The sequence below is a fragment of the Tenrec ecaudatus genome, chromosome 6, assembly GCF_050624435.1.
Source record: "Tenrec ecaudatus isolate mTenEca1 chromosome 6, mTenEca1.hap1, whole genome shotgun sequence".
NCBI lineage: Eukaryota > Metazoa > Chordata > Mammalia > Afrosoricida > Tenrecidae > Tenrec > Tenrec ecaudatus.
This window is the reverse complement of record NC_134535.1, coordinates 163,996,139-164,009,610: the sequence shown is the minus strand read 5'-3', so window position 1 is coordinate 164,009,610 and position 13,472 is coordinate 163,996,139. Positions and strand designations below refer to the sequence as shown.

Below are 13,472 nucleotides of genomic sequence, written 5' to 3'. Positions count from 1 at the left end.
TTTCTTTTTTTACATTTTATTAGGGACTCATACAACTCTTATCACAATCCATACATATACATACATCAATTGTATAAAGCACATCCATACATTTACTGCCCCAATCATTCTCAAAGCATTTGCTCTCCATTTAAGCCCTTTGCATCAGGTCCTCTTTTTTTTATCCCCTCCCTCCCCACTCCCGGCTCCCTCATGTGCCCTTGGTAATTTATACATAGTTATTTTGTCATATCTTGCCCTATCCGGAGTCTCCCTTCCCCCCCTTCTCTGCCGTCCCTCTCCCAGGGAGGAGGTCACATGTGGATCCTTGAAATCAGTTCCCCCTTTCCAACCCACTTACCCTACACTCTCCCAGCATCGCCCCTCACACCCTTGGTCCTGAATGTATCGTCCACCCTGGATTCCCTGTGCCTCCAGCCCTCATATGTACCAGTGTACAACCTCTGCCCTATCCAGCCCTGCAAGGTAGAATTCGGATGATGGTAGTTGGGGGGAGGAAGCATCCAGGGTCTGGGGGAAAGCTGTGTTCTTCATCGGTACTACCTCGCACCCTGACTGACCCATCTCCTCTCCTAAACCCCTCTATGAGGGGATCTCCAGTGGCCTTTTTAAGGGAAAAAATTCGACTTACAATTTTTGCTCCACGTGAAGATGTAATCCTTTTGTTTACTTTATGGGGAAGAGGGAAAGAAGCGAAGGGTGTAACTTGCTAAGAAGTTAGTCTAGTCCGGACCCTTAACTCTGTGCCCAGTTGTGGTTTGTAACTGATGAGGAAGTGATCAGAGAAGTATGTCATCCCCTCTACATACACACCCTATGATGTGAAACTGGAGGTCCCCAGAACTCATGGAGGAAGGAAATGATATCAAAATCTCATTCAGTCAACAATGTACATGTCTATGATATTTTAACTATAAAATTGCTACATAAATAAATATATAAAAAGGAATCTTAACTAGCAATGAGAAGCTAAAGTACAGCCACCTTAAGCCTTATTTATTTATTGTCCAAATGGACAATTTCCCATGGCTATGGAGATCATTGCAATGAGGCCAGTTCAGGGTTTATTCAAAGATGGCACCATTGTAAACAAATCTTTTTACTTCCTGATAAGGATGTCTTGGGATTTTTGAAGTGTAGATTATCATATGATAGAAAATATAGGTTTTGGTTTTTAAGGCGGAGGGATACTTTCTTATCCAGAGAAGAAAGACAGGGATATTAATGACCAAAGAAGGAAATGGAATGAGACAATCCATTAAAGAAGGAGTGTTTTACACTGTAAGTCAAGTAAGGAAAAAAATTCTCAATGAATATATAGGTAGGCAGAGTACTCAACATTTCTCCATAGAGCTTAAACTTCCATGGTCAGCCAGCCCAGCTGATATTGAAAGTTACAGTTGTGAGCTATGGAGAATTGAGAAAATGACATTTTCCTTTTCCTGGTCTGGTGATTCTTGGAAATAAATGCAAAGTACAAGGAGAACATTGCAATGAACAACACAAAAGACCACGAAGAGCGTATAGTAAGTGTCACCAGGTCCAAAGCTGGCACCTGACTGTCCTGTATTGAACCTGCTTATTTAAGGACAGTAAAAAAATAAAACGTTCTTTTGAAAGGAAACAAAGCAAGGAACATGAAATAGTTTGGAAAATTATAAAATTATAAACTATTCTAAAAATACAAGGCACATTAAAATTAAACTATTTTTTACCCTCTACAGTTATTTTACTTTTACATTTAGCAGATACCCACATGTGCGAGTGGATATATGTCGTCAGACACAGCCCGGGGCTGGGCTTAGGGCTGTGTGAAGCATAACGTGTCCTGTGTGCCTGTGTGTGTGCATATAGAGAGACACAAACACACACACATAGTTCCGTTGGAACACAAAACTAACATGTTTGACTGAGCATGTTATTCGAGAGACTGCAACACATACCATCAAAGGTTATGAGTTTTGTATGTGATGAATGACTTGATATTTGTTTCCCACATTTCATTCATTAAATCATAAAATGCTTCATCCAGCCCTGGTTTTGTCAACACATCTAAAGGCAGTACAGTACAAATGTGTGCATGACATATTCATCCTTACGGAATGCTGTAATATTTTGGAAGTTCTATTCCTACAAAAGACATGTTGGAGAAATGATTCCTTAAATATTACAGAAAAATAACATTACTTTATCTTGTTGGGGAGGGCTATTCTACTTTTTGTTTGTTTGTTTGTTTCTTTTGTCTCAGACAAAAAGACTTCCAATAGAGTTCAGGCATTTTATAAACCTTCAAACCAATACATTTCTAAATGTAATAGTAAAGCAAATACATTTCCAAGAATGGGTAGGCAGGCTGCATCTGATGACCTGGCTCTACCCTGCCCATTTGAAGGGCAGTAGGTATGAGTAATGAGTAAAGCCACAAAGCAGAAGTGGCTGTGGTCTGCAGAGTCTGCAGAGGCAGGTGAGAGGCAAGGGGTGAGAAGTTTAGAGGGAAGAAGAAGCCAGGGAAGCTCGCAGCAGCAACTGGAGGGAGATGTGGACGGACAGGAGCCTAAGTACCGAACTCTTCCTTTCTCTGCTTCCGTAGCTCCAGCTGCCATCCAGCTCTGGTGCCCACCTCCACCCCCTCCCCAAGTCTGCCTTATAGATTCATAAATGGAGAAAGGATCCTAAGAATTTATCTAGGCTGGCCTCTTCCCATCAATATACTCCAATATCGCAAGATTGCAGTAATACTTTGATTTTTATTTTAGAACCTTCTAGCCTATAAATAACTGATTTTCATGAATTCAAAGCTGTGTACATGAAATCTGAGAAGAGTATCACTTACATGAGGGTAGGGGGAAAGCGGGGGAAGAAGGGGGAGAAAGGAGGAACCGATCGCAATGATCAACATACACCACCCCGAACCCAGGGGGACAAACAACAGAAACGTGGGTGAAAGGAGACAGCAAATGGTGCGAAATATGAAAATAATTTATAAATTATCAAGAATCCACAAGAGGGGGAGGGTAGGAAAGGGAGGATCAAAAAGAGGAGCTCATACCAAGGGCTCAAGTAGAAGTAAAATGTTTTGGAAGTGATGATGGCAACATATGTGCAAATGTGCTTGATACAATGGATGCATGGATTGTTATAAGAGCCTCCAATAAAATGATTTATTAAAATTTTAAAAAGAGTATTACTAATCTCATTTTCATGATCCATTCCATTCCATGATTCATGACTGATTACATTGACACAAAATCTAAGCCCCTCTTCTCTTGGAGCCCTCTTATCTATGTCTCCCTGCATCAAAGCCCATGCTGTGGTATCATTTATATTCTGTGGTTGAGCTACTGTTTAGTCAATCATCTGGGGCATGGAACACAGCAAGGAAATACAAATATGATGTACTTTTTACAGGCTGGTTTGCCCTAAAATCTTATAAATAACTGACCATTAAAGAAAGAGTTGGATAAAAGAAGAATTTGGTGAAAAGTAAAAGCTATTTTGATGCAGAAAATGATGGGATGTGGATCTCTTAGGGTGTGGTTCTCTTCTCTATAAAGCCGACAGGGGAGAGTCTGAAGACCCTGTTCTGGAGGACTGCAGGAGGGGAACTCCAACCGCATTGCCAGGCTCAGTGTGCCCAGACTTTCTTGCTAATCAATAGATACTTACACTTTATGGGGCAAAATCCGAAGAGTTTGTCTTTGTCGTAGTCTGTAGTGGTTCCACACCAGAGCCATCCGTCCGACCGCCCGGCACTTGTGCAATCCGCGTACCACTTGTTCTCAAACTTGAAAGGAAACGCGCACGTCGCTCCATTGGAGTTGCCCAGCAGAGTAAACATGGCTGAAGAAACAAGAGCGACTTCTGTTTAGAATGCGAACAATGCTCCTGAACGTTGGCTTTTCCATTAGAAAGCGAATGACATCAACCATCTTTTAGAAGCCTGCTGAAATGTCTTTCACTTCTGCTCACACTCAATGGCTTCACACCCAAGAATCACCTCCTCTTCTTCCCCACACTTTAGTTGGCCTGTTTTTCCTTTTCTCCCCTGGCCAGTGTTTTGCTGGGTACCTAGAGCACCCTGGACTTGGGAACTACTCCAGCCCTGCGTTTCTACTGTCTTGTGGAATGCATTTTCCTCTTCCCTCTTAAGAGGAAAGAGTCTCACTCTCACTGCCATCGAGTCAATGCTGACTCATAACAAGCCCCAGGGAGTTTCGGAGACTGTCACTGTTTATGGGAGTAGAAAGTCCAGCCTCTCTCTCAGGGAGCTGCTGGTGGCTTTAAACTGCCGACCACGAAGATTGCACCCCAATGCGTAACCACGACACCACCAAGGAACAGTAGTCAGCTATCTTGAAACCGGTTTTGATTTCTGAATTTTCTCCAAAACAGAGAATCGGCCACCTTTCTCATTGGTTGGATTCAAATGATTGAATCTCTAAACTGAAGCGAACCTTGAAGCTGTGTAGCACAATCCACTTTGAAGAATTAAATTCTTTTCAATGATTTTCAGCCAAGTCATTGATCATGGACACCCTCATCCAGGATCACCAGGAAGGGTAAAAGGTTGGCCACATAATCTCATCAATAAGACCACTCAAAGCCATTTCATGCCACGTGTTCCCCCGTATCTATCTTTTTAAAAACTGCATCCAGACAGCCCAAATGAGAAGGTCTGGGTTCAACTAGAAAGGAGAATTGAAACAAATCAAAGATTATTGATTATGGGTTGACTTTAGCCAACAGGCCTTGGAGAGGCTTGGATACCCTTTGAAAACGAAATAACCCCGAGTTAATGCGAGTTAATTTTTTTTTAAAAAAAGATCCGCTTCACTATGGTGCTGACATCTAGGAACGTTCTGGTTATAAAATTCCAGTTCTATAACTCTGAAATAATCTCTGGCGTCAGCCAGTCTTGTTCCTCAAGCTTCCGTTAGAGACCATGACTCTGGTCCCTGTTCTCTAGCTTGCCTTTAGTTCTGCTGTCTGTTCCAGGTCCCGGACTCCAGACCTTTGAGATCTCTACAGCCTTCCCAAGCAAGATTACCTTACATATTGGCAGAGAATTGGAGGGTACCCAAAGTCTAGTCAATATATGGTCTGCCTCAGTATCACCCAGGTCCTTATAAAAAGAATGAAATCGATTTCTTAGCCCTCTCCTCTCCCTCCCACCCCCACCCCACCCCCCAAAATTGGGGGGGGGGAAATAAAGCCCAAACTAACTGCCATCAGGTTGATTCTTACTCATAGCAACCCTATAGGGCAAGGTGGCAACAACCTTGTGTGTTTCTCAGACTGTAAATCTATATGGGAGCAGAAAGCCTCATCTTTCACCAGCAGAGCAGCTAGTAGCTTCAAACTGCTAACCTTGCAGTTATCAGCCTAACACATAACACACTAGGCCACAAGGGCTTCTGAGGGCCCCCCTGGATACACTAATTCAGAATACGTGTGGGCAAGGGAGCTTGGGATTTTTATTTTTAACAAGATTTCTAGGTGATTTTTATGAATGTTAAAGTTAGGAAACCACTATCCTACACATTTCTTCTCAAAACAAACAGGAAAAAGTGCCATATTTTACAACAAAATACAATGTCCCCTGTCTTAGCATCATCTTCAGCATATTGAATTCTTCAGCTAGGACTACTGTCTCACTTGTGTAATTTAACTCAGTCAAGATTGCCTCACCCTTACCTGCCCTATAATTTTCTATCAATTTTACTCCTTGAAGGATGAGTTATTTGAGTTGCCATCCATATGGCTTCTAAACTTACTCTATGTTCCATAAATCCCAACTCTTCCCTCCTCTTTAGATGGAAGGATAAATGGAAAGCAACCAAGTATTTCCTTACAGAGAACTGAAGTCTTATGCGCGGTCTGTCTTAGCTGCAATAAATGGGTTTCCTAATCTGAGCAGGGCCGGCAATATAGAAGTGGCAGAAACACACAAGCTCTTGTTCCAAAAGGCGGTTCCTGTGACTTTAAGGATCTGCTGGATAACCGTTCACAAGGATCTCCTATCTCATCGTGCGGCATAACCGCAAAGTCGCGACTCTTGAGCCTTTCTAAAAGACTTCAAGTTCTTTTCTTTCCATCTAGCTGACAGAGAAGGATGTTTGACTGAGAAAAAAGAAGAGAAAATATTCTGTCTTATGGATTCAGTTATGCCCCCCAAAATATGGGTCATAGATCCTAACCTCCATGCCTGGGGTTATAATCCCATTGGGAGAGGGGGGCAGTCTTGCTTATTTTAGTAAGGCAAAATTAGTATCACGTGTGTCTTGAGTCTTTTGAGGTTAAACAAGCAAGATGGGATGTGACAGGTGACAGGACACATGGAGATGGCCAAGGAACCAAGAAGTAGGAACTGAAGAACCATGGCCCTTCCTCCAGATTCAACATGGAGCGCAAGACTTCCCTTTGCTCGGGGTGCTGAGATCGGACCAACCGCTCCCTAAATGAGAAGACAAGTGTGTGTTTGTGAAGGCCGCCCATGTGTGCGATGTCTCACATAGAATCGTTAGGTAAGTAAGACTCATCTTGGCACTGGAAGAGCGAGGTGTTGCTCTAACACGTGCCTAAAACGTGGAAATGATTTTGGAATTAAGAAATGGAATTAGGTCGTGGGTAGAGGTTGGAAATATTTTTTAAGATGTTTCACAGTTAAAGCCTACATTTTCCTTGAAGAGGCTACAGGGAAAATTATGTACATAAAGGGCATTTCTGGTAAGGGTTCAGAAGGAAGTGGGGGAAGCTATAGAAAACAACATTGTCTCAGAGAATACAGAAGAGATCAGCAACAGGATGTTGCCAGGAAGGTGGATGGCACACATGTTCCTGGTAATGCTTTAAAAGATAATAATGGACATGGGATTTGACATTAGCTTCTAGTGGTTCTCTACCTTCCTAATGCTGTGACTCTTTAATACAGTTCCTCATAAAATTATTTTGTCACTACTTCATAACTGCAATTTTGCTACTGCTATGAATCGGGTGACCCCTGTGAAAGGGTCGTTTGACACCCTCCCCCCAAGAGGTCGTGACCCACACGTTGAGAACCTCTGCATGACAAGAAGAGGGACGTATTTTTTATGCAGTGGCAAAGAATGTGTTGAGTGGTTGTTAACTGTTTGGTGGAAGGTTGTGGTGAACTTACATGTGAAGAACTTGGATAGATGACTGATGGGATTTCTAACCAAGATCTGAAATGGAGTATGTCGTTTGGTAGACTGAAAACCAACTACACAACATGAAAACCAAACAGAAGGATTTGTAACCTTCTCATGCACAAACGAAGAATACATGTCCAAGAGTTTTCACCAAGAATCTGTCTATGCAAAAGTTTGCTAAAGGAAACTAAGCCTGTGCCCACCGGATCTAATCAACTACCATAGCTGAAAAACTATCAGTTTAGGCTGAAAGAGTCAGAGAAAGAATGGAAGGGAACAATCACTGTTTGCCTCTTAAAATTCTACAGGCAGGAAATAGGCCAAAGTATATTTGTTGTGCCCAAGAAAAGAAACAGAGCATCCCAAAGCAAAGCGGCCTTCTCGGTTTCAAAGGGCGGGGCTGTGGTTTCCTAGATCTCCAAAGGTGGATTCATAGCCTCCTAGACTTCCAAAAATGGGTTCTACGTCATGTTGCTTCCCAAGCCTCAGACTGCCATTAAGGTACGCCTGTAAGTTGGAGCCACTACTCAAGACCAAAGACTTGAACATGAAACAACCATGTTCAAGGGGCACAAGAATGTGAGCTGCCAAGGCTGAAGGGATGGGGCTACCCACTAGGCTAAAAGGGCCTTCCAAAGCTAAAGAAGTTGAGTTGCCATCCCAGTGGGCTTGGAAGGTGCACCTGATGGGCCTCTACCCAACATCCAGGGAGCACAGCCAACAGCCAGACTGTTGAGGCAGAGCCATTGCCCACAGATGGTCTCAGAGAACAGAGAATTGTGTTTAAGCCTTGAGACCTGACGGATGCCATGTGCTTTGTTGGGTTTCTATTGGCTTAGTACCCGCTATCCCTTCTTTTCCTCCAATGCCTCCCATGTGTTCGGAAATGTCTGCTTTGTATCTATTCCACTGCTGCACTTTTTGTTTTGTTTTAAGTTTCTGTTGTGAATCAGGCGAGCGTTTATGGAGCAGATCATCCGTTTTATTGATGGTAAACAATCGCTATCCAATTTGCTTCAACGCATCCATGGCCATACCTGCGATGGAACCTCATTTATCCTACTTCCCCTTTCTTGTGCTTCCTGTTTCCATGGATCCTTCTTTCCTAATCCTCTGAAACTTGTCCTTGAGTTTGGATCTGAAAGAGTTGATTCTTTTAACACAGTGGGTGGGTTGAGGCCCCAGCCCTGAAGGCTAACGGGCCATAGTTTTAGCGGGTGCTACGATTCTCTACTCTGACCAGTAAGCCTAATCTCTTTCATGAAGTTGACTTTTCTTTCACCTGTTCTTCCCAATGAGATCCTTTCAGAGCAGTCGTCTGCAGCTGCACTTTGGGAAGAGGTTCACAGGTTCCCCAGTGAAGAGGCATTTTCACCCAGGATGGAATCCCCCTAACACATCATACATCTTTGATTTAGATTTTCAGAAGATCAGATTTGGGACTGGAAACGGATTTAGGACTTTGGAGATGAGGTGATGGTGTGTGTGTTTTGTATATCACATATCACGATGACATGAGTTTTGTTGGGCCAAAGGGTGAAATGTTAAGGATTGAATTCTGTCCTCCCAAAATAAGGGTTGTAAATCGTAACCTCTATGCCTGTTATGAAAGCCCCATCTGTAAATGGGGGTGTCTTTGTGATGATAATGAAGCAGGATTAATGTGGCTGTATCTCCAATCAACCTCTTTTGAGATCTTAAAAGAGATTTAACAAACAATCGAGAGAAGCAGAGATGGGGTAAACTAGATGACAAAAATAAATAAATAAGGATCGCCAAGGAACCAGAAATAAGGGCCTTCCTCCAGAGCTGACAGAGAAGAACTTTCCCTAGAGCAGGTTCTCTGTCTTAGGACTTCCAGACTCCTAAACTGTGAGGAAATAAATGTCTGTTTGTTAGAGTCACCCCCTTGTGATATATCTGTTATAGTAGGACTAGATAACTAAGACGTTCTGGTTTTATTTGGACTTCAAGAATCCTAGGAATCAATTGTATATAAAATGATTTTTTTCCTTGTGGGAGATATATATATATATATATATCCCACAAGGAGATATATATATGTATACATACATATATATCAAAGTGCTATTTCAACATCTCTTTGCATGTATACTCCAGTGCCGTTATTCATAGTCATCATGTTGTGTAATTTATTTGAGGGGGTTGGAGAGGACAATGGTACTACAGTTTTCTAAAATAATTAACAAAATATGCCACGTTTTTATTTATCTACTAAAATCCCAGCCACTTTTAGTCTTCTGCTTCTGAGTGTTTTTAAGTACCTGCAAGGTGATTACATAGAAGACCCAAACTGTGAAGGCATTTGCCAAGATGTCATTTCAGACCATCTGAATCTGTAGGGAGTACTGTTACCATTTCTCCAGGAGTACCTTAAACCAAAGGGAAAGAACTGTTTAACTCATTTCCCTTACTCCTTACAAACCTGATCATAACACAAGGCAGGCATTGGATCAAAAGCTAGAGTGTAAACTACTTTCCAAAAATTGCAATCCATAGAATAAACTTTAGTTAATGAATTAATCTTGGAAAAGTGCAAAGCGATAGCTTGTCGTGGCTCACAAATTGCTAAGGTATAGTTCGGGCATTTTTGTCGCGTTTATTCACGAACATGTTCTCATCGTTTATGATGCAAAGGGGTGATCGCTCTTTCTAGCACACTCTCTCTGGTGGCGTAGCGGGTAACATGTTGGACTGCAAGCCCCTAGGTCAGCAGTTTGAATCCCCTAGCTACTCCGTGACAGAAAGATGAGGCGTTCTGCTCCGGTACAGATTTACACCCTCAGAAAACCCAGGGGAAGTTCTACCACGTCCTGGAGGACTGACTCCGAGTCACGATCAACTTGATGGCAATGGATTTTGAGTTTCTGAGCACAGTCCCCACAAGAACATGCTCTCTTGAATTTGACACCCTCTAAGAAGAGGAGAAAAAGTGATCACAAAGATCAACAGTTGAGCTGCTTACCTTCATAGCCTCTAGAGCATAAATCATCGGTGGTTCCGTAGATCTTCCATCGGCTCCACAAACCAGATGTTTTGTAAAGCATGATATTCTTTTCTTGCTTGTTGCCATAGTTAAAATACAATTCTTCTCCCTGGAGCCCAAATAGCGTGTCATTTTTGCACTCCCATTTCTGGTTGTCTTTGCTGTTGTTGCAGGCATAGAGTGTGACTTTAACCCAATCCGTTTTGGATGGCACGCCCAGGCATAATTTTAAGGCAACGCTCATGAGGTGGTAATCAGACACCCATCGGAATTTCTGGGATTCACTGTCCGGGTTGCAAACTGCAGTTTGGACGGCATTCGCATCGACTACTTCCACACAGCGCTTGTGGTCTTCGTTATATATTAAAAACTGCCTGGTGTCTGTTCAGAAAGAAGCAAAGGAGAGAAAACATGCTTAAGTAAGTACATGCGACAAGGACCACATCTACGGCATCAATTCCCAACCTCTCCATTTCCTTAAAAACTTAGGATCGCAGGAAGAAGTGAGGGAGATCTGCTTGGCCCAGGTCAGCTTCCCCTTGGAGAGCGGTCACCTGAAAGAGATGAACTGGATTGAGGAAGGGTGCTTTGGGAAGGAAGGGTGGCTGTGGCAATTGAGCGGAAATTGTCCAGATGCCCTAGCTAATTTTGACGAACTCTGTCAAACAAGGCCTGCCTCATACTCTCAAATCCTAGTGGAGTACATGCCGTCAGAAGACAGCAGATACAGTCGGAGCAAACAGGACTTAGGCAACATGAATACACTAAGGTACAAACTGAAAAGAATGCGTATCCTGGAATAAGAATTTCAAATAGGACCCATCCCTACCGCGCCTTTTGAGATCTTTGAAACCTATATAAAATGAATCAATTATAACACTGGAGTTTTGTTCTGTTTTTTTTTAATGGTTTTTTTTAATGATGTTATTGTAGACCATTTTGTCTTCACCGTATGTTTGGCGAACTTTCAAGCTCACTGATTTCTGGGTACCTCCAAGCTGAGTAGACAGGAATTAAAGTGTCGTGTGTGTCTCTCCTCGAACAATAAGTGGTTTGGAGGAAACCATAATGATTTGGGAAGTTTGCAATCGGTGAGATAAATGCAAGCCTTTGTATCACTTGAGTCGGCATTGTAAGAATAGCTTTAAACAATTTAAAATGTGTATTTAAAACTACCTCTGATGTAGTGATTTAAGAAAGCATGGGTATGTCATTTATGAATTAAGTAGTGTTACTAGCTAGCGGGACTTAGCTTCCTGTTGCCCACACAAAAAAAGACCTGGTCAACGTTTTAGGGTTTTGTTTTGTTTTATTAAGAGTTGACACAATAGTTTTTTTTTATGAATAATGAACAAATTGGAGGAACTATGTTCTCTTAATTGTGTGGCATAGATTCTAATTAGACGCTTGGGGTCCCGGATTCTTTTCAGTTCTATGGTTCTTTCCAAATGAACTGGTCATTTGCAGGATTTTTAGTGTCTGAACAAATACGCTCTCTAATCACATCATGTCAACTGCACTGTAACAAGATCCACCAAGAACCTCCAACTGGATCCTCAGTTGAATTCTTTGTTTGTGCTCCTTTGCTTTCTTAGAGACAGACCTCAATATCATTCCACCTTTGTGTGCTTCTCTCGGGTTGACATCTGCTGCTGAACCGGCGCCCGCTCCTGTCTAGTTGCCCATCTGCTCAAGTCATCTCATGTGGATGCGGTCATGTTCTCAAGTGACAAAATGCCTAGCTTTCTGTACTGCTGATGAAAATTAAAATGTAATAACATGGTCCATCAAAACTCACCGCCATTGAATTTTTTCTTTAATGATAGTATGATGTTACCCTACACAACTATCAATTTAGGCCTTCTCACCTAAGAAGATAACAAATTGAATAATTTGAATCCTAATCCCTATAAAACAAAAGAGTTCAGTGACAGGAAGGAGGCTTCAAAATATTGATGGGGAAGTGGTAAGAAAAAAGGATGGAATTCTCCCACAACCTTGTTGAAGCCTGGAAGTTCAACTATACTGAGCTTTACAATGAACATAATTGACTTTTTCTACTCATATTTGAAATGAACCTTTAGTAAGGCTAAGTTTAGTAACATTAATAATACATTATTCTTCTACTTCAAATGTCTTTTTCTATAAAAAGATAGCTTTATTAATATAAAAGTCTTCTATCATACACTTTCACAGTTGACCTGCTCTTAAAAAGAGCTGCATCTACATCATCACAAGCAGCTCTCATATTTCCATCCCCCTCCTGCATCCATTGTTTGCTCCCCAATCCCCACCAACCTCTCTGCCCCATCCCTGGTAAACCACTGCATCAGGTATTGTCTCTATGCATATGCTCCTTATGTGCTTCATAGACTGGGAAACTTAACAGACACAGAAAAAAATGAAAGAGAGAGAAGAAAATAATAATAATGTCAAGAGAAAATGAAAGTAAAACTGCCAGCAATATTATAAAAGCCAGAGAAGAAATGTATGTCTTAGAAAAAGCAAGAAATATTTACGCCTAAAACAAATTCAGGTTGGGTCAAGAGGAAGGTCGGCTGCCCGAGTGTCATAGTATACTATAGTTCCATCTACCATAATCAACTTTACAGTAATCTCTCTCTGATAGCAAAGCTTTCAGAGTCCCTCACCTGTGGCTACAGATGATCTGATGGAGGCTTAATTGGACTAGATGCTCTGCAGATGGGGTTTGGGTTCCCACTGCCCCCTACAGCCTTCTACAAATTGGGTGTCCATATGTCAAGCTCTGACACCTTCCCCTTCATCATATTTAGATTTTGTTATGAGCTTCTTCCATGTGGACTTAGTTGATGCCTCACTTAGATGGCTGCTTATTTAAATATACGCCTTTATGATCCCAGACACTCTTCCAATTGATAGTTCAGTACCATCTGCTTTCTTCAGCACACTCTGCTTTGGTACCCTTATCTTCAGTGATCTCTTCATGAAGGTGAATATCGAGCAGGACCATGTTATAAGAACTAACTTTTCTTGGATTGGGGCTAGAGTTAATTGGGATCCCAGAATTCACCTACTTGTCCACAGGTTATGCATGACTCTGTTTACTTTAGTGGTAATATCATGACCAAAACCAAAACAAAACACCAAGACAAACAAACAACAACAAAACAATTTCAATCATCCCTCCAAAGGGTCACCTGTGCTATTTTATAGCATATAGCGCCATGGGGTAGACTCAAATAGCAACCTTTATATGACTAGCTAAGAGCAAATGGTTTGGGCCAACCAGAGGCCTTAAACTTCAATCATTTTTA

General features: G+C 41.8%; 1 protein-coding gene across 1 annotated transcript in view; it reads right to left on the bottom strand.

Annotated features, from left to right (window-relative positions):
* Positions 1 to 13,168, bottom strand: part of MRC1 (mannose receptor C-type 1) — a 91,140-nt gene extending 77,972 nt beyond the window's left edge. The window contains 3 exon segments of the mRNA XM_075553409.1: positions 3,667 to 3,840; positions 10,156 to 10,557; positions 13,120 to 13,168. Of these exon segments, the coding sequence (XP_075409524.1) occupies positions 3,667 to 3,840; positions 10,156 to 10,557; positions 13,120 to 13,168 (625 nt within the window).
* Between the last annotated feature and the right edge of the window lie 304 nt (positions 13,169 to 13,472).